Raw genomic sequence first — 27,216 nt, 5'->3', positions numbered from 1 at the left:
ATTACATTCTTACCAGTACAGGGGCCAGCTCTGGGCCCCCAGAAGGGGCAGGGCCTCAGGCAGAAGGGGCGGGGCTAGGGGTCAGCCTTCCCCAGCCAGCCCATCCGTGCTGCCTGGCCTGTGCGGCCCGGGGCTCTGGTGGAGATTTAAAAGGGCCTGGGGCTCCAGCCACTGCTGTAGTAGCAGCAGCCAGGAGCCCCGGGCCCTTTTAAATTGCTGGCCCTGGGGCCGCGGCCCCTTTTGCCTGCTTTGTCAGAGGGAGGCAAAAGGGGCAGCAATGTTAAAGCACTTTAACATTGGCTGGGTATGGGCTGGTACCGGCTTCTTACCAGTACGCTGTACCAGCCCAGTTTCACCCCTGGATATATGTATGACTCTGGATACCCAGAAGGAACAGATTGGTTGAATAAGAAGGTGCAGTTTTTTCAGAGTCACTTTTCGGCAAGAAACAACATTTAAAGATCATGATGAAGGCATTGCCAGCTCACGCTACTCTGAATTCACTTTTCCTAAATGCTTCTACCAACTGTAGTAATTGAACAATTTGATAAATGCATCTTAGTTAATAAGTTGCTTTATTTTGCTTTCCATGAAAATTACCTTCACCTTGCAGTTTCCTGTAATTTCATTTAAGATGATAATGCACTCCGGGTAACGTTTGTAAGTAAAATGTTCTCCTAAATCTATAATGGGTCTGTGCTGTTAGGAAAACTGTTTATGCTGCAAATTCTCAATTAACACCCATTAATCAGAGACAAAGAGGAGTAGCCCCAGTATAATCAAATAGCTGAGTGGCACTAATGAAAAAAGAATATTTTGCCCACTGAAGTGTTTTAATAAGATTTTTCTTCCATCTTCCATAGATTGTTTTCAGCTGGAAGTAGATTGACCCTAAATCTCTCAGCTCTCATAATATAATAAATAACGTGTAATACCCATATATTGCCTTTCATCGTGAAGGTTCCCAAGTTACATTACAAACAGCATATTTAATTAAAATACAACCATTTATGTTTATGTAACATTAATGTTACTATCTAAAGACTCAAAAGTTAGTCAGTAAAAGTGCTAATGTGTGAAATCCTTAATAGGATTAGAATAAGACAAAGAATAAGATAATAGTTTTGCCATACCCATCTCCTCAGTATTCCCTACTGGATAGCTTAGGTGGCTCCCTGCTCAGCATGCTGGCTTCTCCAAATCCTATTCTTAGGCACCTAACTCTCCTTGTGCTTTATATAGAGATCCTGGGTGCCTAACTCAGCACTGAGGATTCCAGTGGGCGGCAGGGTGCCTAAAGTTAGGTGTTGCAAAGCTGAGCACATGCTCAGAACTGAGCTCTTTTAAAAAAATGTTATTTACAGATTAGCAGATTAGTCCTCATTAGGTCTAGCCAGTTGGAAAGTGTCAAAATTAAATTACAGTTTAATTTTAAAAAAATAAAATCTCCCATTGAATTGAATGTGGACTTTCAGAAATAGACCTCGTCTGGTGCTACTTCAGTAATCTATTAGCTAGAATATACATTACTTTTACACATAGCTACAAAAACATATTGTGCAATCTTACTGCAACTTTTTCATTTTTACATATTTTGGTCTGTAAGTAGCAAATGATGCTTTGATAATTAATAAAAGGTCTATGTGAAAGAGATTCAGATTCATTAGATGAATGTATCTCAAACACAGATCCATCCCACTCCCTTTTTAATTACTTTTTTCACTTTTGCATATGGTGTAAAGCAAGGATCGGCAACCTTTGGCATGCGGCCCGGTCGGGCCAGTTTGTTTACCTGCCACGTCTGCAGGTTCTGCCGATCACAGCTCCCACTGTCCGCAGTTCGCCATCCCAGACCAATGGGGGCTGCGGGAAGTGGTACAGACCGACGGATGTGCTGGCCGCCTTTCCCGCAGCCCCCATTGGCCTGGGACAGTGAACCATGGCCAGTGGGAGCTGCAATCGGCTGAACCTGTGGACACGGCAGGTAAACAAACTGACCTGGCCCGCCAGGGGCTTTCCCTGATGGGCCGCACGCCAAAGGTTGCTGATCCCTGGTGTAAAGCATCCATTAAATGGCATGGTTGTGTGTTGTGACATGCTAGTCACTGTACGTTATGTTGGATAGAATCACCCCAAGTTCTGCCCCATGTCCCAGGTATGAACATCTGTGGAATGGATCATTATTATCGAAGACAGAGTGAAGAACCAGCAGCAAAGCTTTTTACATGAAACGCTTTATAATGCAACTCTCCCTCTTGAATGTTTTCATGAACCATCCACGTACAGCCCATTCATTAAAATATCCGTTTTGTGTGTGTGTTAGATAAAGAAACCAAGTGGAAGGGTGGAACTACACGATCATCTGTTGCAGTCAATATGATTTACTTTCTCCATTCTGAAGCACAATAACTGACTTTCTTCAAAACACATAAATTGACATCTTACTTTACATTGTTATTTGCAGTGTTCTTGTAGCCACATTGGTCCCAGGATTCAGAGAGACAAGGTGGATGAGGTGATATATTTTATTGAAGCAATTTCTGGAGGTGAAAGCAAGGGTGCTGGAACAATTTGTATAGTAGGGGTGCTGAGAATCATTGAACCAAACTGTAAAACCTGTATATAATGGAAACTTCTTCAAGTCAGGTGGTGCTGCAGCACCCCCCGCAGCCCGAGTTCCAGCACCTATGGGTGAAAGAGAAGAGCTTTCAAGCTACACAGAGTTCTTCTTAAGGTCTGGGAAAGGTACTCAGAGTGTCACCAAACAATTGCAGCCAATACTCCCTGCAGACCACATCCTGAAAGAAATCTTTCCCGAATCCCCTTTTCTGACTTTCAAACAACCCCCGCAACCTCGTCAAGCTCGTCATGAGAAGGAAGGTCGCCGCAGACCAGAACTCCCCCAACTCAAAATGGCACCTGATCCTGCCAGAACAACAGTTGCAAAACCTGCAGACATATCTCCACAGCTACCATGATCAATACCCCCAGCAACACACCTTTCAAAATCCATAGATCCTACACATGCCTAACACATGTGTCTCATCCTGTGCACCAAATACCCCAATAACTATGTGGGTGAAATCAGACAATCACTATGCTCTCCAATCAACTCATACAGAAAAATGATAAAAGACAAAAACACACATCACCTGTGGGAGAACACTTTTCACAAAACGATCACTCCATATCTGAACCCTCAGTCCATGTCCTCAAAGGAAACCTGCACAACACCTTCAAAAGATGAGTGTGGGAACTTAAATTCATAACTGTACTAGACACTAAAAATCATAGTCTTAATAAAGACGCTGGATTTATGGCTTATTACAACAATCTGTAACCCACTAACCCCCAATTTTGGTCCTATGACTGCAGAGGCCACTTTACCTTGAATGTTGTCTTACAATATGAATCATCTATTTACACTAAACAATCTGTTCCACTTAGCCTTTAACTGCGATACTCTGAGTACCTACTAGACCCTGCATAAGAGCTCTGTAGCTCAAAAGCATATCTCTCCCACCAACAGAAATTTCTCCAATAGAAGATATTACGTCATCCGCCTTGTTTTTCTTACTTTACAGCTTTTCAATGATAGAAAAAACAGGGCTAATCTGTTTTGGTGCCCTTTATAATGTTTTATATATTTCTTTATTCTTTCAGGCAATGGCTTAAATCTGAAGACATTCAAAGAATATCACTACTTTTTTATAATAAAACTCTGGAAAAAGAAGTAAGTTGTTTTCACCTCAGAATCAATTATTTCTGTATTTTAATTTAAATAATGCAAGTCACAAAAGACATTTGTTAGGTAGTTAACATGTTTTGTTTTTAAAATGCTAAAACTTATTACCAGCTTCTTTTACGTTTATATTGGCATAGGGAAAAAAATAATGCAGCCCGTAAAAGTCCCCCAAACGTAAATAAAGTATTTCTGAATGTCTCTATATACTTTCAATTACAAATGGTGCTAACAAGGGAGAATTGAGACCTCAGAATTCAGTGCATCTTATCTGCCAGGATGCACACCACACAGAGTATTCGTGTTACCGGCTAATATTAGCACTAAGAGCTGCGTATGGTATGGTATGGTAAGGCTGAGGAAGGGATAGGGGTGGGAATCAGATTTTCTCTTTCCTAAGTGTTATTGTTAAAATAGAATATGATAAAAAAAAGTGAAAACCTGATTTGCAAACAGAATAGAAAATATGGGACTTACGTGGGTAAATGAGGGCATTTTCAATATAAAGAATGTACATTTTATCAAATTTCACATTTTTTCTGTTTTTAATTGACAGTCATTTTATAAAATTTTACAACATTTAAAAAATATTATTGTAAATGTGTCTATTTTCTTTTATGTTTGCTAAATTACAACATAGTAGGCTGTAACTTGATGTGTATAGGTAAAAGAATGATAGTGAACAGCAGTGTGAAGCATCCTGTCCATATAGAGTACCATAATTCTTCATGATCTTCAGGATTCTGAACTACGTTCCCTGACGGCGCTGTGCTTGAGTGGCTGGACTCCCTCTTGCCAGTGCACATAGATAAGTGTTCCAGGGTAGAGTTCTCCCATGTAGCAGGGGACCTGAAGTAGGAGGCAGGCAGCCTCTTTCCCACCCACAGCACAACTAGGAAAGGGGCCACAGAACACTTTTTCCTTGCCATCACATCTGCTTCTCCTCCAGAGCTCTCCTTTCCTCTGATCTTTAGAACCTTAGGGAGAAGGGATTCATTCCTCTATCCCACAGCCAGTCCTGCTGCTGTACTCCTTTTGCTGGTGGGAAACACGCTTCAAGCTCCTCCTCATGTGCACAAATGGGAATCTCGAGTAGGAATATAGAGGTTATTTTACCTCTGTATTTAGTGCTGATGTAACTGCTGCTGGAATACTGTTTCCAGTTCTGGTGTCCACAGTTCAAGAACATTGATAAATTGGAGTGGGTTCAAAGAAGGAACCACAAGAATGATTAAAGCATTGGAAAACCTCCCTCATAGTGGTAGACTCTAGGACCTCAATCTATTTAGCTTAACAAAGAGAAGGTTAAAGGGAGACTTGATTACAATGTTTAAGTACCTACGTGGAGAACAAATATTTGATAGTGGGTTCTTCAATCTAGCAGAGAAAGGTATAACACAATCTAATGGTTGGAAGCTGATGTTAGACAAATTCATACTGGAAATAAGGTATACATTTTTAACAGTGAGCGTAATTAACCATTGGAACAATTTACCAGGGGTTGTTGTGGATTCTCTAAATAATCACTGTGGTCCCTTTTGGCTTTGGAATCTATGAATCTTTTCCTTCAGGAGAGAAAGTAATGAGTCCTGCTGATGAGAGAATGAGCAACATTACTCTATTTCTTGTATTTTCTCTCGTCTCCCTTTTGCTTTCTCCTTTCTCTGCCTCTCTCTCCTGTCATCTCTCTTTTCCCCCTCATTCTTCACATGCACATGAAAGTGAATGAGTTGTGTGTGGAATGGGGAGAGGAAGAGCAGGAGAGAGAAGGAGGAAAAGTGCAAGTCAGTTTGAGTGGAGGAGAGGAAATGATATTCTAGGCCCCAATCCTACAAACACTCATGGATGTGTTTAACCGCTTCAGTAGACCAGTTAATGGGAATACTCTGTGCTTCATGTTCAGCACATGTGTAAGCATTTGCAGGGTCCAAGTTCTTTGGGGTAGGGACTTTTTTTTAAGTATCTGCGCAATGCTGAGCTTACTGAAGCCCAGATCACTATATGGGCTGCTGAGTGCTGCCATGTGACAAATAATGATTATTTTCATATCCAACTTTTTAAATTTCCTTCTCCGCTTTCTTTTATTGTCTATGGGCTCACTCTTGCTTCCACTAGGGTTGCCAATTTTTTTTTGGATGTATTCCTTGAGCTTTAATCACATGACATAATCTTTAATTAAAGATTAATCTTTTAATTCCTGGAGACTCCAGGCCAATCCTGGAGGGTTGGCAACCCTAGTTTCCACTGAAGTCAGTGAGCGATTTGTCTTTGACATCAGTATGAGAAAGACTGGGCCTTACTTGATCTGAAAGAAAACCAAAGTAATGAGAGAAACAATTTATTTAATTCAAGAAGCTAATTACATGATCTTCTTACAAGCCTGTAGAAGTGTAAAATATTAAAACAAATTATCGAGTGGGTCAGAATTTTCTTGTGAGTTTATAACAACAGCTCAAGGCCTTAAGTGTTCAGTGGTTCTATTAAAATACTACAAACCACTTCAACAGCTGCAACAACAGAACCAACTGCAAATATATTCAGACATATGCCTTAAAGTTCATTTAACCATCTGACAGTAATTGTTTTTAATGTGCCACAGAATTCAAGAGTGCCTGGGGGAAAAAAGTCCTAAAATTCACATTTTGGGCTATGTTCTGTCCATAGACATGCATTTTGAGTTCTGTGCATGTATTTCAGGGCAGAATTTGGCCTTTAGTATAAAGGAATAGTTGTGTATTTGCAGTTAAAAAGCACAACTCATTCACTTATCATTTATAAGGTTTGCATTTTGAGCACTTACGAAATTACTCATTGATCTATTTTGCATTAATTATATTTTCCCTGATTTCCTAGACCCTGAACAATTATAATAGTTAAAACATTTATTTTTAGAATACTTTATTGGTTTAGATTTGAGACATCTATATTTCTACCTAGCAAACGATGCATTTCCTGTGATAAATATTTTATTTCTTATTTTTAAATATGTTTCTTTATAAACTAATTAGGAATTTATAAAGACAAGGACGGAATTGCATGCATATAATTTAATGACATCACAGTATTTACACTAACAAACTATAACTGTGCCAAATTTCAAAGACCTACTGCAAACAATGAACATGTGAGAGCTTGTCAGAAAAAGATCACAAAAATCTTTTCTAATGGAAAGTGTTAGGCAACCTGAATATAGGTGTCATTGCTAGTTCCTTCTTTAGGGTATGGGTCACTCCTAGACAAAGTGGGACGTGTTGTAACACCTATGCTATTAGCTAGGGTTGCACGAGAATTTGAAGAGAATGAAAAATTGAACATTATTAAAAAATTTAAAGTTTCTAGAGTTAACTTAATTATCTCCTCTGGGATGTTTAATTATAATCATGCTCTTTGGGTAGATACAATATATGGACATTTCAGTTTGATAGAAGAAGCACTCTCTAAAGTGTGGAAAGAGAGCAAAAGCTTCGATGCTATGCATGACAATGGGGAGGATAATCACTGAAGAAAAAATAAATTAAGTTTTGCAAAAGGGTTTGTATGTATATCTTCCTGTTTAAAATGCAACTTAGGCTAGTCAGCAATTTTATCTATTTTGGGAACTGTAGTTTTAACAATTTCTAATTTATTTTGTAGTACAGAACAACTACATTGCCAGCATTCAAGTATTATGTGACATGTGCTTGTCTCATATTCTTCTGCATTTTTATCGTGCAGATTCTGGTATTACCAAAGTAAGTAAATATTACTAAAATTTTCAAGTTTGTATCCAGTTCATTTGTATTGCTACGTATTGGATCATAAATAAAAAATGGTAGTATCCTTAAACTGTAGGTAATAATTTAGCATTTGCCAGGATGCATGTGTTAATTCATGGAGAGTGGAATGAAACAGATATGAATGAGACCTCCAGATTACTTCAGAGCTAGGTTATATAACTTCTGTTTTTAAATATCATAATATTCTGATGCTCTAATACTTATCACCTTTGGTGTTTTTTTTTTAAATTAGACCTATTTTGGGGACAAGGATAAAATTGAAATGAGTGTGGAAAAGTATCCAATACTGTGTATAAGTAATTATAACTAAAGTAACTTCAATAGCCTGTGGATACATTATGTCAGACTAAATGATCACAATGGTCCTTTCTGACCTTCTAATCTGTGGACTTTTTCATCGTTTCATTTCGGGTGTTTTTCCATCCCTTAAATATTACTTTTCTGTGAAATTTGATGAAATTTCTATTTTAAAATTTAAAAAAGCATGAACATTTGCATTTGAACGTCTCTAGTGAAATTCCATCAAATACAGGGACAACAACTGACCTTCTTTCCTTTAGATACTTCTTTTCTCTTGCATACTCCCCTTAGGACCAAGGACAATCTGCACCTTTCAGAGTTTACTAGTGTATTGTTCATCCAACCAAGTAAGAGTAGACAGATTACCAACATTTTGCCTTATGCAGTTCCAATAAATCTTTGCATTACATTATCTGGCACATTAACTTTTTGTTTGATTGCAGGGGTTAAACTCTTTACTAGTTTACTAGGTTAACAGTATTATTGCCTGATCTTACCACTGTGTAATAGATAGGACTTCTATTTTCCCCTTTTTCTGTTGCTTAATTTGGATATTTAATCATTTTAATGCCTTATTTGCCCTTGAAGTTAAGAAATATGTACAGTTTCTCACAGGAGCCATATTCAACATGGGAAACTGTGCACCTGTCTTCGGAGGCATCAAGGTTCCTTCCCCACTCTGAACTCTAGGGTACAGATGTGGGGACCTGCATGAAAGACCCCCTAAGCTTATTCTTACCAGCTTAGTTAAAAGCTGCCACCACCAAAGTGTTACACAAAGAACAGAGAAAGTGCCCACTTGGAAATGTCTCCCCCCCAAAATGTAGCCCCAAGCACTACACCCCCTTTCCTGGGGAAGGCTTGATAAAAATCCTCACCAATTTGCATAGGTGAACACAGACCCAAACTCTTGGATCTTAAGAACAATGAAAAGCAATGAGGTTCTTAAAAGAAGAATTTTAATTAAAGAAAAAAGTAAAAGTATCAACTCTGTAAAATCAGGATGGTTTTACAGGGTAATCAGATTCAAAACATAGAGGATCCCTCTAGGCAAAACCTTAAGTTACAAAAAGACACAAAAACAGGAATATACATTCCATTCAGCACAACTTATTTTATCAGCCATTTAAACAAAACAGAATCTATCTCATATCTAACTAGATTGTTTACTAACTCCACTGAATGCCTCCGGTGAAGTGAGTTGTAGCTCATGAAAGCTTATGCTCTAATAAATTTGTTACTCTGTAAGGTACCACAAGTACTTCTTTTCTTTTTGCAAATACAGACTAACACGGCTGCTACTCTGTAACTCTTGCAGTAGTTCTGACCTGCATTCCTGCTCTGGTCACGGCAAAAAACATCACACAGACAGAGAGAACCCTTTGTTTCACCGCCCCCCCCTTCAGCTTTGAAAGTATCTTGTCTCCTTATTGGTCATTTTGGTCAGGTGCCAGCGAGGTTATCTTAGCTTCTTAACCCTTTACAGGTGGAAGGGTTTTTCCTCTGGCCAGGAGGGATTTAAAGGTGTTTACCCTTCCCTTTATATTTATGACAGGAGGTATCTGTTGGTATAATCTCATGTTCTCACCTCCGTGCCACACATAATGAAAAACAAGTATGATTCATCTTTTCCCCATGAAGCAAACTTAGAAGACGTTTTCTTCTTCGTAAGGGTACATTTTAAACTGTAAAAGTAATAGCATATCAGCTACATAACACTTTTAGAAAGTAGAAAATATAAAGCATAAAACTCATTACTTTTTTAGAGTGCAATATTTGGTTCTGACTCACATATTAGATTAAATCTTTTTAGTACACATTGTAAAAAATACAACAGAGTAGAAAATAATACAGAAAAAGAGTAAATAAAGCAAAACATAAAAGACAAATTACTTTATAATATTTGGACCAAATGCTTCCCACATTTGCATATGTGCAGAGTTATATGTGTATGTGTATCTGTGGGCAAATTCTGACCTTTTGTTTATCTTTGTCTATGTTTATGGATTGTTTTTATAATTTTCACTGCATTTTCAACCAGGTTAAAATTTAATATTTGCCTGCTCCTTCTTTTTGGAGGGGAAAATAGGACTTTGAATTATTCTTGGGATCAGGAATCAAGAGAGAGAATCATAGAATTTAGAGATTGAAAAGGCCATCCAGATCATTAGATCACCCAGTCTATTGGTCTACAAGTGCAGTATCGATTCTCACTGTATATTTGTTAGTGTTTTGCCCAATCTAGTTGTAAAAGTCCCAAGCAATGATGGTATAACCACTTCCCTTAGGATTTTGTTCTACAAATGAATACCTATCACTACAAGAAAGCCTAAATTTATCCTTTCTTCATTTTCTCCCATTACTTCTAGTTATGTCGTCATGGACCACCCTAAACAATTCTTCTCTTTTCTCTGTGTTATAACAGCCTTCAAATATTTATTAACTGATGTGGCAGACAATAGTAATCACCTTGCCAAGCTATACATATTTAGCTTTTTTAATCTTTCGTCGTAATAAAATCTCTGTACCTGGTCATCATTTTGCTCACTTTGGACTCACTCCAATTTGTCAATCTCTCTGGTAATGAGTTGCCAAGAACTGAATGAAATTTTCCAGGTGTGATGGCAATGGAGCTGTATAGGGAGTAAATACTACTTTCTGACTCTTGTCATGTGATTTTTTGCATAGACACTCCAAATTGCACTTTTTTTGTAGAATTACCAAATTATAATCTTCGTAAATTACTGTCCATTATTAGCCTTGCATATATTTCAGCATTATTCCTGCATAGATTTCTCCTTCCAAATATATTTATTTGGGGTTTGCCCAGATGTTTTCATTTTAAGGTTGCATTTTTCCATGATGAATCTCACTTTGTTTCCTCTCCATGTTTCTAACTCTTTATATCGCTTTGCGTTATTCCTGTTCTTACTGCTTTTCAAAACTCCTAACAGTTTCATATGATCTGAAGCCCAGATCCACAAGGGGACTTAGGCATTGTGACACTGCGCATTGCAGCTCCTAACTTCTAGGTGCCTAAAAAAAATCACAGGAACAACACTGTGATCCACAAAGCCTGAGTTTGGCATCTGTGTTCTCCGTGCAATGCGTGGGGAGACACAGGCACCTTAGAATTCGATCCAGAAAAGCCAGCACGCTAAGCAAGGAGCTGCCTAAGCTAGACAATGAGAGATACTGACAAGAGGAATGTGTCCTAAGCCCCATCCTTCTCACGGCATTAGGTACCAACATCTGGGCTGCAGGGAGGCACCTTTCTCTGATCTGAGGAAGATAGTTGCTCCTCTGCCTAACTTGCATGCCAGGCCCAATTGGGTAGGTGTGTTCAGAAGCCACCTAACTGCACACAGAACCTCTGTGGTGGGGAAGAGGCAGCAATAGTATTCCCTCATAACCTTTAGCCTAGAGGTTTTTCTCAGCAATGAAGCAGTAGTGTTTTTAATTAACACTAAATGAATCTATAGAAGGTTCAATGGATGCATAAATTATGTTCATAAAATAATCTGAGGTCTGTTTTCAGCTCAACCACAAACTTCCTGTGTGACCCTGAGGAAGTCAGGTGACTTTTCTCTACCTCAATTTCCTCATCTGTAAAATGAGGATAATACTAATACTGACCCCCCACCCCCATCAGTGTTCTGAATTCAGTAATATTTCTTAAACAATTTAAGAACTTCAGTCTGAAGATATTATAGAAGTTCATTGTATAAAGTAACGGTTATAAATACCAGTCATTACTTCTCTGTTTGGGTTTTGCTATAGAAAGTCTATCTTGAGCAAGGCAAAGTAGTGCATTTCATCTACAGTTCACACCATGCTAGGGACCCCTTAAGATGAACTGATTCAGTGCAATATCTTGGCAGCCTCTGCCAATGAGGGTCTTTTTTGGAACTCAGGCTAGCAATTAATGAGTGTGATACTGATCCTACCCATATAGATTAAGAAGGTCACTTTCTTGAGCCCATGACAGTGAATCAAATGCTTTAATTCCATTTCCACCACCCTATTTAACTTATCAAGAATGAAAATCTCTAATGAAAATGAGTTACATAGAGAAAGCAAAATTGTGCCAATCATGATTCTGCAGCTGCTACTTTTTGCAGTTTTCAAACCAAAGAGCTAATTCAGAGCTACACGTGACTAATTACAAGACAATTATTACTTTTCTGTTTTGCTTAAAATGTATTCTTCATAAATTCAAGTCAAATTGCAAATAACATTGTGCTTATAAAAATTGTGGCATATATGATGATCCTCTTAGAATTAATTCTACTTAATAAAGATGAAATATACCTTATTTCACAGGGATTTTTTCCTGCTGTCAATGCATATTTAAAAGGTTCACATTCTGTACTTCTTAATCCTATAAAATAAATAAATGAAGTCAGACAACTTTTAAGGCATTGTACATTTATAAGTGAAGCAGGCATATGGATATTCACCTGTCCGTAATTAAAAGATAATGGTGGAGGAGTGTGCAAGGCAACTAGCAGCTTTTGTGGACAATTAAACACTAAAGCTTATCATTTGCAAATGGGTTGTAGCTGATAATCACAAAATTCATTTACAATAAATTTACTCCAATGCTATTAACATAATTCCTCTATGTACAAGACAAAGACTGTTCAATAAACTATATTTTAACAGAAGATTAAAAAAAAAATTCCCCTGCAATTCTGTACTAATGCTCTCTCAGGCTTTCCAGGATGATGTTGGTTGAGCGTAGATAAACATAACAGAACAGTAAAAGTTAAAAAAAAAATCAAGGAAATGGTCTGAGTGAACACAGAGAGAGATAACTGGACCTAGAACTGGATCCATAATGGGGCCTGAGTTAGTATTATATTACTTCTGTTTTGCTGCTGTAACTCCTTCGATTTCAGTACAGTAACACCAACTGCAATGACGTAAAACTGGAGTAATACAGTGATGAATAAGAGTCGCTATTTAAGTGATATTTGGAAGATTATTATAACATTTCATATTTCAGGCGTGTGATTGGCAGAAGTTCTTTATCCTGTGATTACATTGTTTATTAATAGTTTTTTCCCATGAGTAGATAAATCAATGACTTGTTTACATAATAAACTGCATAGTATGAAACATAAAGTTGAATTCAATCAGGTTACCCAGTATATCCTGGAAAAAATTAATGGGCAGTTGTGATACACAGTTGCATTAAAATGACCACAAGGCTTTGATCTCTGCATGTTCTCAAAGTAGGACTTCCAGTAATGCTCCCTTGCTTACACCTTATTCAGATCACAGCAGCGTTCTCTTGTAACTGACACCAAATTACACCCTTCTTGCCTTCTATACACTGGTTTTATGTAGTTGATTGACTATAAGTTGGCACTATTTGTTTTTGAAATGCAGAATGCTAAATTGTGAACTACTTACTCATATTGAGGCTACTCCTTTAAGTAACTGCTCACCATAAAATTCAATGGGACTACTTGCCTGGGTGACTGCTCATCAATATAAGTAAAGGCGTTTGCAATTGTGCCTGTACTGGGTTTGTCCTGGCTATATCTGAGATCTCTTCCCTGGGCTTTGTTCTGACAGGCATCTTTGTTCAACAACAGCATCATTCATCATTATGTCTTCTGTCACGCAGAGATGCTGATTCATGTAGTTCTCTCCATGAGACTTTATTAGGAACATGTTTAGTGGGGGAGGGGGATTAGACCAGTGTCCAGCTGAGCAAGGCTGAATTTCATGAGGAACAAAAGCAGCACCTTTGTCTGAAAGCAAGCTTTCAAAATAGAATAGAATACAAGAGGAAAAAGCTACAGCACTATGAGCTGTTTCTGCTGCACCTAATAAAGAAAAAAAAGGGACTGAAAATGAGTTTTAATATTCAAAGGATTTTTCTCAACAATGAAGCAATTGTACTATTAAAGTATTTGCACTGATTGAATCTGTGGAAGGCTCAGTGAATGCATCAGCCAAATCCCCAAGGATTTAGCTACTGTTAGATTACAAAAACAAAGTTAAATTTAGTGTTGTCATGTTGTCATGTATAACCTCCATCTTTTTAAAAATTATTTCTTTACTGCTTTTAAGTGAAGAATAGAATTTGCAGTCAAACAATTATGAACATGAAAATTAGTTCCCTGCCAAGAAGAAACAGAGGCATGAATTACCATAGCATTTAATGGATTCTTAAAGATATATTCAGTAATACACATAATATTCTGTCACAGTAATATAAGTGAGGGACAAGGAAAACCACCCCCACCCCATCTTTTAATATCTCTATCTTTACAGTGAATCAGTATTTTCAATAAAAATATTGCCAACATTAGTTATATATAATACTAATATATTTTCATTTTGAAACAATCTCATAAAAGATGAATTGGTCAAAATATAGTTATCTCAATGTAGTCATAAGAATAAGAGGAGACTGCTAATAATGTGGATGCTCAAGATCATCAATTCCTCATACTTACAGGTATTGTGAAAACTAGGGAGTTCTTATATCTTTTCATCACGCTTCAAAAATCAGTCCTTCCACAGGCAATGATATACAATCTTGGCCAATCAGGGAGCTCAGTGAGGTAAATAATGATAACATTTGGGGATGGAACTTCTGGAAATTAGGGTATTCAAATAGGTATAGTAAAATACTTAATGGACCTGAAGGCTTCTGAATACCCTTTTGCCAAAATGGTTTGTCTGAACCAAGCAGATAAAAAGAATCTGATAAATTACTACAGTACATGTGGAGAGCTTACACAATACACAGGATTCTCTTTAATGTAAAGATCTGGACCAAGATTTTCAAATTTGGAGTGCCTCAATTTAGGTACCTAAATCTACATTTAGGCAATTAAATAAGTGGCCTGATTTTCACAGGCACTGCAGCTCCCATTGACTTCAGTGGGCAGTACCACAAGAAAAACATTGCCATATCAAAATTATTTACCCACATACTCTGGTACCCTGCTTCATGCAGTATCCTGTACACACGGTACTGTATGACAAACCTGCAAACTTAAAACATGTCAATAACAAAAGTAAATTGCTGATGCAATTTTCCCATGGTCAGTGTTTAAAATGCTGGTATTTCATTTTTCTGTAGCTTGCTTCCCACTCTGGTAGCTTAAGGAGCAAAGTGAAACTACTTAAGCTTACAGAGTAGCAGCCGTGTTAGTCTGTATCCGCAAAAAGAAAAGGAGGACTTGTGGCACCTTAAAGACTAACAAATTTATTTGAGCATAAGCTTTCGTGAGCTACAGTGGAAACTGCAGAACCACCTGATCAACATCCTATACAGCAAACAGGGAAAGATTAAGAAGGCATGCATCCAGTGAAGTGATCTGTAGCTCACAAAAGCTTATGCTCAAATAAATTTGTTAGTCTCTAAGGTGCCACAAGTACTCCTTTTCTTTTTGCGTAAGTTTAGTGTAACTAAAAGAGAATGCTGATCTTTCCTCAAAAACCCTTTAAGGCTCCTCACTGTTTACATGACCACCATCCTCCCTGTCAGTCAGTCCTGTAGCCTAAGAGGTCACCTTTGGCCACTCCCACTCTCTTGCCCATACAGCCGAAACTTTCCACTTCTACCTTTACCACATTTCTAAGATCTGTCCTTTTCTTTCTGTCCAGACAATCAAAATTCTCACCCCAGCTTTCATCATCTGTCATTTGACTACTGAAACCTCCTTGTCTTCTGCTACTCTCACACTGACATTGCTCCCCTTCAACACGTACAAAACATAGCTGCTAAGATCTTCTTTTTTCAGCTGTTACTTAGACCACATTACCCTCCTTTTTGTACACCTCCACTGCTTCCCCCCATCAAGTATAAGCTTCTTGTCCTGATCTTGAAGCCCTTTCACAAGTCTGCCCTTATTTGACCACTCTGGCCTCTTATTAAATCGCCTCCTCTCCCCACCTCCTTCACTCTGCAGCAATGACTTTCTATTCTGCCTATATGTCAGCTCCTCATTCCTTCTCTGTACATATGGAATACCCTCCAAAAACTGGTCTATAAGGCCACTACCTTCTCTTTTATCAAATCTTTCCTCAATACCCACTTCCATTGTGACTCCTAGAAGTCAGCAAATGAATGACAGGCCAGTCAGCCTCACCTCAGTCCCCAGAAAAATCATGGAGCAGGTCCTCAAGGAATCAATTCTGAAGCACTTAGAGGAGAGGAAAGTGATCAGGAACAGTCCGCATGGATTCACCAAGGGCAAGTCATGCCTGACTAATCTAATTGCCTTCTATGACGAGATAACTGGTTCTGTGGATGAAGGGAAAGCAGTGGACATGTTGTTCCTTGACTTTAGCAAAGCTTTTGATATGGTCTCCCACAGTATTCTTGCCAGCAAGTTAAAGAAGTATGGGCTGGATGAATGCGCTATAAGGTGGATAGTAAGCTGGCTAGATTGTCAGGCTCAACGGGTAGTGATCAATGGCTCCATGTCTAGTTGGCAGCCAGTATCAAGCGGAGTGCCCCAAGGGTCGGTCCTGGGGCCGGTTTTGTTCAATATCTTCATAAATGATCTGGAGGATGGTGTGGATTGCACCCTCAGCAAGTTTGCAGACGACACTAAACTGGGAGGAGTGGTAGATACGCTGGAGGGTAGGGATAGGATACAGAGGGACCTAGACAAATTGAAGGATTGGGCCAAAAGAAATCTGATGAGGTTCAACAAGGACAAGTGCAGAGTCCTGCACTTAGGACGGAAGAATCCCATGCACTGCTACAGACTAGGAACCGAGTGGCTAGGCAGCAGTTCTGCAGAAACGGACCTAGGGGTTACAGTGGACAAGAAGCTGGATATGAGTCAACAGTGTGCCCTTGTTGCCAAGAAGGCCAATGGCATTTTGGGATGTATAAGTAGGGGCATTGCCAGCAGATCGAGGGACGTGATCGTTCCCCTCTATTCGACACTGGTGGGGCCTCATCTGGAGTACTGTGTCCAGTTTTGGGCCCCACACTACAAGAAGGATGTGGAAAAATTGGAGAGAGTCCAGTGGAGGGCAACAAAAATGATTAGGGGACTGGAACACATGACTTATGAGGAGAGGCTGAGGGAATTGGGATTGTTTAGTCTACAGAAGAGAAGAATGAGGGGGGATTTGATAGCTGCTTTGAACTACCTGAAAGGGGGTTCCAAAGAGGATGTATCTAGACTGTTCTCAGTGGTAGCGGATGACAGGACAAGGAGTAATGGTCTCAAGTTGCAGTGAGGGAGGTTTAAGTTGGATATTAGGAAAATCTTTTTCACTAGGAGGGTGGTGAAACACGGGAATGCGTTACCTAGGGAGGTGGTGGAGTCTCCTTCCTTAGAAGTTTTTAAGGTCAGGCTTGACAAAGCCCTGGCTGGGATGATTTAATTGGGGATCGGTCCTGCTTTGAGCAGGGGGTTGGACTTGATGACCTCCTGAGGTCCCTTCCAACCCTGATATTCTATGATTCTATGATTCTATGAATGCTTGCTTGAGAGGCAGAAGGGGTGAGCTGGCACTTACTCTGTAGGTTTGTTATTATTTAACAATTGCAAGTGTTAACATATGTAAAAATTATATGTATGTGATTGCATCCTTCTCCTCCCAGCCTTTGTGTGTCACTTATCTTTTTATATTTTAAGCTTTTCAGGGTAGGCAGTACAGCCCAGATTCTCAAAGGCATTTAGGTGCCTAACTCCCATTGAGCTCACTGCAATTTAGTTGCATAAATACCTTTGAGGATCTGGGCCTCTGTCCTCACATGTGCATGTGCACTGCTTAAGTGTGATGTGGCCTCACTCCTGATTGGAGATTCTGGCAGCTACCGTAACACAAATATTTAATAATAATAATTAATAATATGCATTTTCAGGTAACTTAAAAAAATCCTGATTATTTCAAGATGAATACATGCTGAGGGCATTATGAATGACCTTGCAAATTTACTTTTATTCAGCTGTTCTCACCAAATTGAATTTGTACTAATACTGTGAGTTTAAAGGTGCATTAAGTAATTGGCCAGACAGCTTATAATATAAAATGTGTATTACTTATTTTTATTTATTTATTTATTTATTTATCTTTTTTTGGTGTATTACTTTAGCACCTAGGAGCCCTAGCTATGGACCGTGACTGGCCCCTGAAAAAATTATTTTAATGGCAATAGTATGGCATAAAACAGAAAAATCTGCAGGAGTAGAAAGCTTATGTGGAAAAGCTTCATCCAGGCGTTGCCCATGTATCATATTTGGCAAAGAAATAGGTTTGCTGATGCCCAGGGGAGCCAAGGAGTATAACTTTTAAACTCTGCAGATGCCTCAAGATCTGTAGGTAAAACTGCAGATTGGTGCTAAGAACTAGGCCTTGAGTGCTGCTGCTCTCCCCGCCTCCCTCCCCCTCTCATTCCCCAGGAGTAAAGCTAACTCAGGATCTGTTTTGCCATTGGTAGGATAGCCATGACTGCACCTGCATCTCCTTATTCCCAGTCCCAAAGCACAGAGCAAGAGTCAATACTTCCTTAAGCACAATTAGCTCTAATGTATTTTTCTGGGAAAATCTGCCATGTGACCATATTATAATACCTCATGGAATGAGTGCCCTGCCCTCTCCACCTGGCCTGGTTCATCATAGCCGGCCTTGGTTCTCACATGGAAGGACCTCCAGTATCTTAGCGGAGGGAACACAATGCTATATGGGCTCTGCTTCTCCTCTTCTGTGTTTAATGGGCATATATGGACGATATTTGCTCTAGGTTTTTCCCATGGGTACCACACAGCAAAGGGTGGATTAGAGGCTCATTATCAGATAGATTAGTTTTTTTTAAAAAAATCCTTTTTCTCATTTTAATGTTGATTTTTTTTCTTCTTTGTTATTTTTCATGGGTAAGGGACTTTTTAAAATGTTTGTTATTATGTATTTATTTGCTTCCTTTTACTGTTTTTCACTTTGTTTCCTTTCTATGAAACCTATATTATTATTACTGTTAATTTTGGATTTAAATAGACTCTACAATAATTAAATAGCAGTAGGTTAGCAATAATATTCTCCTTTAATACAGAGTTTCTATAGGAAAACATACTATAGATGTCTGCTCCCATTTAAGCATTAGTAAAGACAACTGGTGTTTAATATCTTATATTATGTCTTTAGAAGAGGAGAAATCAATTGCCTTTGCTTCAATAACATTAAGCAATGCAGAAATCACTATCAACAGCTATATTTAAGGTTGTATAATGTTATAAGTCACTCTTTTCAGTTGTTCATAATTTTCTGAAGCTCTTCGTGGGCAGAAATTTTCCAGGCCTGGACTCTGCCCAAGGTATCATTTTTTGGAAACTGTGAATAGAAAATGGTTCAGCCTTTGTTGAGAAGAAAGACAATGGCGGCGGGGTGGGAACATAGCTACCATATTTTTTAAAAGTGGGTGTTTTTTTTTTAAATGCAATCTTGCTGATATGGTTGGATTTAGAAAATTGTAATTTGGTGCACAAAATATAGCCCCTTACTAAGAAGTAATGCTTATTAGCCTTCTGGTAAAATATTGGATTTGTTTCCCTGGGTCATTGACGTTTGAAAATTGCATTTTAGGCAGGATTAATGCCTGGGATATCATTTTCTAACTGTCTTTACCAACATTCTGAACAAAGGAAGGCTGCACTGTAGATATGTGTACATCGTTTGCATAATGCCTAATAAACTTTTTTTTCTTATTGTCTTATAGAACATCTATCCTTGGAATTTCCTTTGGGGTGGCATTTCTCTTGCTTTCCTTCATTCTTTTTATCTGTTTTGCTGGACAGCTTTTGGTAGGTAATCAGAAAATATTAACTCAGTGGTCTATACCATTTCTTATATATAAGAAGCCAGATCATAGAACCTTCTGTCTTTTCAAGATCTTGTGACCTTTGAAAAATGCCAGTTTAATAAGGACCTATTCCTGCTGTTTGTACCAAAGCTCACATTGGTTTCAGTGGGAATTTTCCCTGAGTAAGGCATGGAGGTCCAGGTCCCTGAGGGCTTTATTCCCCTAGGTTAATTTACTTTCAGCTTCTTGAATGATCTGAAAAACATAAAATGTCAATGTGATGACAATCTTTGCATACAATGATTGCAATTGGGGGCAGATTCTCTGACAGGTTTGCATTATAAATAGACTGATTTGCTTTATTTTCTGAGGTGCAGAGTTTTTTGCTTTTGCACTGATGAGAGCTAGAATAATTTTTTTGTTTACCTGGTGAATACTTTCATGTTGTGATAGAATTTTTGTGTGATTTTTAAATATTAAACAACTGTGTAATCTATATTTAATAACACATTTAATATTTATTGTAATTTAAATATCACGTGACAGAAGACTATATACTGAAATTTGATATTAAAATACTGTTGCCACGTGAACTGTTAATGTTACTATCTACTTATTAGCCCATCTGTTAATGTGTAGCATTTAAGTATTTCACATACTTAATGCAAGATATTGGCAAATTTCTTCTCTGTAAATTGCATAAAAGATCATTTAAATATTGCATTTGAACAGCATGTTAACATGATATTTTGTTAAATGCTAAGAGAATGTTTAACAAATATTTATTGTTTCAGGGCAAAATACTTCTTTCAGTCATACTGGAGGAGACACAGAATAACTCCTTTGAGAGCCAGGAAGAGGTTGTAGCTTTACAATGGTGTAAATGAAAGCTGAATTTGGCTCTTAATATTTAACTAAAATCTAACTGGACATTATTTATATAATTATGGTATAATTCCACATTAATTAATTAATATGTGGTTTTGCCATTCATCCTGTGTCATCTCACGGACATATTAAATCAAAATTAAGCTCTTTTGATTCTTTAATTATTCTTTAGTCTTTATTTTCCAATGACGTCTTCCATTTTGAAACCAATCATAGGACTTGACGGGGGAGGGATAGCTCACTGGTTTGAACATTGGCCTGCTAAACCCAGGGTTGTGAGTTCAATCCTTGAGGGGGTCATTTGGGATCTGGGGCAAAAATTGGGGATTGGTCCTGCTTTGAGCAGGGGGTTGGACTAGATGACCTCCTGAGGTCCCTTCCAACCCTGATATTCTATGATTCTATGATTATTCCCTGCTTGCCTGGTACACTTGTATCAGTCGGAGTGTATTGGTGCTCCACACTTTCTACGCAGTCAGAGACTCCACTGAAGCAGGAAGAAAAGAGAGGATTCTGGGATTGATGGAGAATAAGTTGTTGCATTTGGGGGTCTCAGAAAGAAAGAGGTAATTGAGGACCCTAGTACAAGAGAAGCAATCAGTCCATGTATATATTAGTTCAGGTATGAGAAAATTAGAGGATTCTAACCTAGAACTCCAAGTCTTAACTAAAGAATACCATAAAAATATTTTTAGGAATAAGCAGAGCAATGAGAGGCATATAAAACAAGTGATATCAATCTTCCTTACAAAAATCAAGGATCACCTATAAATGAGAAAGGACTTGATATGTGAAGTAAACCGATAACAAGATTGTTTGAAAATTAAGTTTGGTTATGCTTCCTAAGAAAAGGTGTGTTCTTTGGATAGACCCCAACCCAAGAATATTGTGGGGTTGCTGTCAAGACAGGGAAACTAGTACACAGTACAGATCACCATGACTATACATGAGATAAGATCCTATACTCGTGTATGAGGAGGTTTTAAAAACATGTACTTGGTTACATGCTCAATAGCAAATTTCTTAAATAAATAGTAATGCTGAAAAAGCATCTGAGGTTAGAGTCTGGCCATTACCATGAGCTGACCTGGAAAGTCTAGGTCTAAATGCATGTGATATATATTGCTCAATATGCCTCTCTAGTTATTAGGAGAGTTCCTTTGGTAGCACGGTATTTTTTAATGTTTTGTGAGAGAAACCTGATTCCTAAGATTTCAAAAATCTACAGTCTCATTCCTACTAAACTAAACAGATCCAGTATCATAAGACAATAACTGATGTATATTTTACATAGTATTAACTTCTGTTACACGAGGCTTCAGAACAGTGCTGTCATTATGATAACAAGGGTCTGCCACAAAAATTCTCCCTCTTAATTGGTGATTAACTCTGTGTACAGCTTGTGCATATGTTCACAGGGAGAAAAGATATAGAACTGGAGAATCCTTTTCATTTATTTTTCCTATTTAAATGAACACTTTAATATAACCCTAACTAAGGAGAGAAACAACACAACTTGGTAAACAAACCTTGCTTGAAGCACACTCCACTGGAAATGTTTATAGTTACTTCATGAAAAAATATAGTGGGTGAAGTCATGGCTCCATTGAAGTCAATGGCAAAACTCCCATTCAGTTCAGAGGAGCCAGGATTTCACCCTCTGAAGTATATGCTGATTGCATAGAAATGTTCAGTTTATGTAATATGATTTTTGAGAGATTGAAGGGAGAAGCCCTTACAAGGGTGATAGGTATCTTATCCGAGAATGTTATTTGAAAATACTTGACCTGGATACAATCTAATGCATTTGATAAACAAATGTTTTGCCTTTTAGATATACTTTTTTATGCAGTCTGGAGATAAAACTCATAATCAGATGATTTTAAATGACAGTATTACTTGAAATCTAATAGTTTTTTTTTTTAATGAACTAACTAGCTTCAGATACTTCACCTTTCTCATGCCCCTTCTCCACCTCTATCAGCTGTGCTTTTTACAATCACTCTTTCAAACTTTTCCCCTGGTATGAAAGACTTACACAAGCAAGAGGGAAAACAGATGTACTGGTTTTACAGAGGAAATAGTTAAAGTGACTATACACATAATGCTATCAAGTGCCCAAAGTAAATAAACTGAAATATTGTTTTTGTTTCCTCTAACCTCTCTCATGTATAGTAACCTTACACAGCATTACTTGTACTATAGTTGGTAAAAAGCACAAAAGCGTTCACAGCTGAGAATCCCAAAAAGAGATCGGCACCTCCTTCCAGCCTGTCAGTTGGGTGCCTAAGACTCAGATCTGTGGAGTGAAGTGCCTAAGTATCTGTGAGGATCTGGGTCATAAGCCGCACTCCTCTCCTCTGCATTTTACTCCTGACTCACTTAAGGGGCTTCTCACTCAGATTGTGGGCGTCTAGGATCTCTTTCTTGGGTGCCTAGCTCTCCCCATATAGTGCAGTGTCTAAAGTCCGTTGTTAATCTAGCCCTAAGACTCTGCATTGTTTTATCTGAGTCTAGTACTGAATTGAAGTGTGCTCTTGAGGAACTCAATCTCTGTGTGATTCAGTTTGCTTCTTTATATAATACAGATAATAATGCTACCTCCTAGCCATGGTGCAAGACTTAATTTAACATTTATAAAGTGCTTTGAGATTCTTAGATAAAGGTGCTAGATTACAATTGAGTATTACTTTTTAGCCCAGATTAGCTCTTATGCACAAACCTAATATAATATCAGTTTTATTACTGTCTATTAATGACATCAGGAAAAATATGATGGCAGCAAAGATGTGCCAGTGAATGGTGAATAGCAGAGCAAAAAGAAGGAAATAAGAAATAGATTGCTACAGCAGGACTACATGGCAAGGTGCAGTGCTTTGGACAGAGCAGAAATGTATGTTGATGGGGCACTATTCTCAATGGGACCTCTCAGTTCTGAAAACAGGAGACAGGGTCCTGGCATATTGGAGTCAAATGATATTGGAATACCTGCTCCACTGAAGTCTTTGCTCATTCATCCAGCTAAGGGGGGAATGCAAACATTCTTTTCTGGGGCTTTTCTTTTAAAGGAGCAACCCAAAAGAGTTCCAATAAATGTAGGCAGTATCCAGAAATGGTGCCACTTTAATCATATCTAATATTTATTTTCAATGCTCACAATATATTTTTCATATATTTTCTACTATATAGAGAAAATATGTTCCCCTGAAGGGGGATCCGGGATTGTATCTGTGTGACCTATGAGATTTCTTGCTGACCTGAGCAGCTGCAAGCAGTGGGGGCACTATTTCTATTTGTGCCTTGTGGGCTTGGCTGTCAGTAAGCAGCTTATTGGCATCTGCAAAGTAGGTTATTATATTATAGCTGTGAATTATTATAATCACTCCTGTTAGCACCATTATTATTTATTGTGCACCATAATTGTGTGCCTGATATGGTAAGACAAAGAGAAAAGAGAAACTGCAAAAGAGAAACTGGAAAACAGCTGGATCTTCATTCATATCTGTCTTCCTCTCCCACTGCATGTGTCTAATTTTGTCTCTTCTGCGATGCAGAATCCCAGCATCCCTCACTGCAACCAAGCTATGTGTGTGAGCTCAAGTTACACCCTTTTGCCATTGCAGATTTGGAATCTGACCCACCAGCTACAAATCATAGAATATCAGGGTTGGAAGGGACCTCAGGAGGTCATCTAGTCCAATCCCCTGCTCAAAGCAGGACCGATCCCCGACTAAATCATCCCAGCCAGGGCTTTGTCAAGCCTGACCTTAAAAACTTCTAAGGAAGGAGACTCCACCACCTCCCTAGATAACGCATTCCAGTGTATCAACACCCTCCTACTGAAAAAGGTTTTCCTAATATCCAACCTAAACCTCCCCCACTGCAACTTGAGACCATTACTCCTTGTCCTGTCATCTGCTACCACTGAGAACAGTCTAGATACATCCTCTTTGGAACCCCCTTTCAGGTAGTTCAAAGCAGCTATCAAATCCCCCCTCATTCTTCTCTTCTGTAGACTAAACATCCCCAGTTCCCTCAGCCTCTCCTCATAACTCATGTGTTCCAGTCCCGTAATCATTTTTGTTGCCCTCCGCAGGACTCTTTCCAAATTTTCCACATCCTTCTTGTAGTGTAGGGCCCAAAACTGGACACACTACTCCAGATGAGGCCTCACCAGTGTCGAATAGAGGGGAACGATCACGTCCCTCGATATGCTGGCAATGCCCCTACTTATACATCCCAAAATGCCATTGGCCTTCTTGGCAACAAGGGCACACTGTTGACTCATATCCAGCTTCTTGTCCACTGTAACCCCTAGGTCCTTTTCTGCAGAACTGCTGCCTAGCCACTCGGTCCCTAGTCTGTAGCGGTGCATGGGATTCTTCCGTCCTAAGTGCAGGACTCTGCACTTGTCCTTGTTGAACCTCATCAGATTTCTTTTGGCCCAATCCTCTAATTTATCTAGGTCCCTCTGTATCCTATCCCTACCCTCCAGCGTATCTACCTCTGCTCCCAGTTTAGTGTCATCTGCAAACTTGCTGAGGGTGCAATCCACACCATCCTCCAGATCATTAATGAAGATATTGAACAAAACCAGCCCGAGGACCGACCCTTGGGGCACTCCACTTGATACCGGCTGCCAACTAGACATGGAGCCATTGATCACTACCCATTGAGCCCAACAATCTAGCCAGCTTTCTATCCACCTTATAGTCCATTCATCCATCCCAAACTTCTTTAACTTGCTGGCAAGAATACTGTGGGAGACCATACTGAAAGCTTTCCTAAAGCCAAGGAATAACACGTTCACTGCTTTCCCCTCATCCACAGAGCCAGTTATCTCATCATAAAAGGCAATTAGATTAGTCAGGCATGACTTGCCCTTGGTGAATCTATGCTGACTGTTCCTGATCACTTTCCTCTCCTCTAAGTGCTTCAGAATTGATTGCTTGAGGACCTGCTCCATGATTTTCCAGGGACTGAGGTGAGGCTGTCTGGCCTGTACTTCCGAGGATCCTCCTTCTTCCCTTTTTCAAAGATGGGCACTACATTAGCCTTTTTCCAGTTGTCCAGGACCTCCCACGGTCGCCATGAGTTTTCAAAGATAATGGCCAATGGCTCTGCAATCACATCCACCAACTCCTTTAGCACTCTCGGATGCAATGCATCCGGCCCCATGGACTTGTGCTCGTCCAGCTTTTCTAAATAGTCCTGAACCACCTCTTTCTCCACAGAGGGCTGGTTACTTCCTCCCCATGCTGTGCTGCCCAGTGCAGTAGTCTGGGAGCTGACCTTGTTTGTGAAGACAGAGGCAAAAAAAGCATTGAGTACATTAGCTTTTTCCACATCCTCTGTCACTAGGTTGCCTCCCTCATTCAGAAAAGGGCCCACACTTTCCTTGACTTTCTTCTTGTTGCTAACATACCTAAATAAACCCTTCTTGTTACTCTTAACATCTCTTGCTAGTTGCAACTCCAGGTGTGATTTGGCCTTCCTGATTTCACTCCTGCCTGCCCGAGGAATATTTTTATACTCTTCCCTGGTCATTTGTCCAACCTTCCACTTCTTGTAAGCTTCTTTTTTGTATTTAAGATCAGCAAGGATTTCACTGTTAAGCCAAGCTGGTCGCCTGCCATATTTACTATTCTTTCTACACATCGGGATGGTTTGTCCCTGTAACCTCAATAAGGATTCTTTAAAATACAGCCAGCTCTCCTGGACTCCTTTCCCCCTCATGTTATTCTCCCAGGGGATCCTGCCCATCAGTTCCCTGAGAGAGTCAAAGTCTGCTCTTCTGAAGTCCAGGGTCCGTATTCTGCTGCTGTTCTTTCTTCCCTGTGTCAGGATCCTGAACTCGACCATCTCATGGTCACTGCCTCCCAAGTTCCCATCCACTTTTGCTTCCCCTACTAATTCCTCCCGGTTTGTGAGCCGCAGGTCAAGAAGAGCTCTGCCCCTAGTTGGTTCCTCCAGCACTTGCACCAGGAAATTGTCCCCTACAGTTTCCAAAAACTTCCTGGATTGTCTGTGCACCACTGTATTGCTCTCCCAGCAGATATCAGGGTGATTGAAGTCTCCCATGAGAACCAGGGCCAGCGATCTAGTAACTTCCGTGAGTTGCCGGAAGAAAGCCTCGTCCACCTCATCCCCCTGGTCCAGTGGTCTATAGCAGACTCCTACCATGACATCACCCTTGTTCTGCCACTGAAAAGAGCAGCCTGAAATGCTCAGGCCAGCACAGATTCTCGTATTTGGCCTTCATGCTTTGATAGAAGGAAACCATTTTCCCATTCATTTTCAGTATTTTGAGAAGACAGGATTTATTTACCTAAATTATAATCATGGTGGGTTGTTGTTGTTGACCAATCTGAAAAAAGCAAATACGTACAGTTGTTTGGCAAGCTGGGTTCTGCCATCCCTGATCTCCAGAGATGGATGTTTTGGAGCCCCTTACAGAAGGTCCTGAGAAAGTGTATGAGGTGTCAGCTGCAAAGCCAGTTTTTTCTTTAATAAGGCCCTATAACACAATTTAAAACAAAATGTTCAGGGCCATATTCTGCTCTCAGATAACTTGCATGCATTTATGTCAACAGGAGACATGTACACACAACTGAGGGCAGCATTTGTCCTCCTGGTTGTGTGTGTGTGTTCATATAACTTAAAATTGCCAATTGATTTCATTTTAAAATATGCAAAAATAAATAACTAATTAGTTTCCTAAC

General features: G+C 39.2%; 1 protein-coding gene across 3 annotated transcripts in view; it reads left to right on the top strand.

Moving 5' to 3' along the window:
• Positions 1 to 27,216, top strand: part of ADCY2 (adenylate cyclase 2) — a 432,450-nt gene that overhangs the window by 333,184 nt on the left and 72,050 nt on the right. For all 3 annotated transcript variants that reach the window (XR_006288776.1, XM_037893358.2, XM_043540281.1), the window contains exons 13-15: positions 3,664 to 3,733; positions 7,376 to 7,473; positions 19,523 to 19,607. Coding sequence is in view for 2 of the 3 variants with exons in the window: in XM_037893358.2 (XP_037749286.2) it covers positions 3,664 to 3,733; positions 7,376 to 7,473; positions 19,523 to 19,607 (253 nt within the window). In the remaining variant the exon portion in view is untranslated. The remainder of the gene's footprint in view (positions 1 to 3,663; positions 3,734 to 7,375; positions 7,474 to 19,522; positions 19,608 to 27,216) is intronic.

The sequence above is a fragment of the Chelonia mydas genome, chromosome 2, assembly GCF_015237465.2.
Source record: "Chelonia mydas isolate rCheMyd1 chromosome 2, rCheMyd1.pri.v2, whole genome shotgun sequence".
Classification (NCBI taxonomy): Eukaryota; Metazoa; Chordata; order Testudines; family Cheloniidae; genus Chelonia; species Chelonia mydas.
Note: the sequence above shows the minus strand (reverse complement) of the source record. Positions and strands in the feature narration are given on the sequence as shown.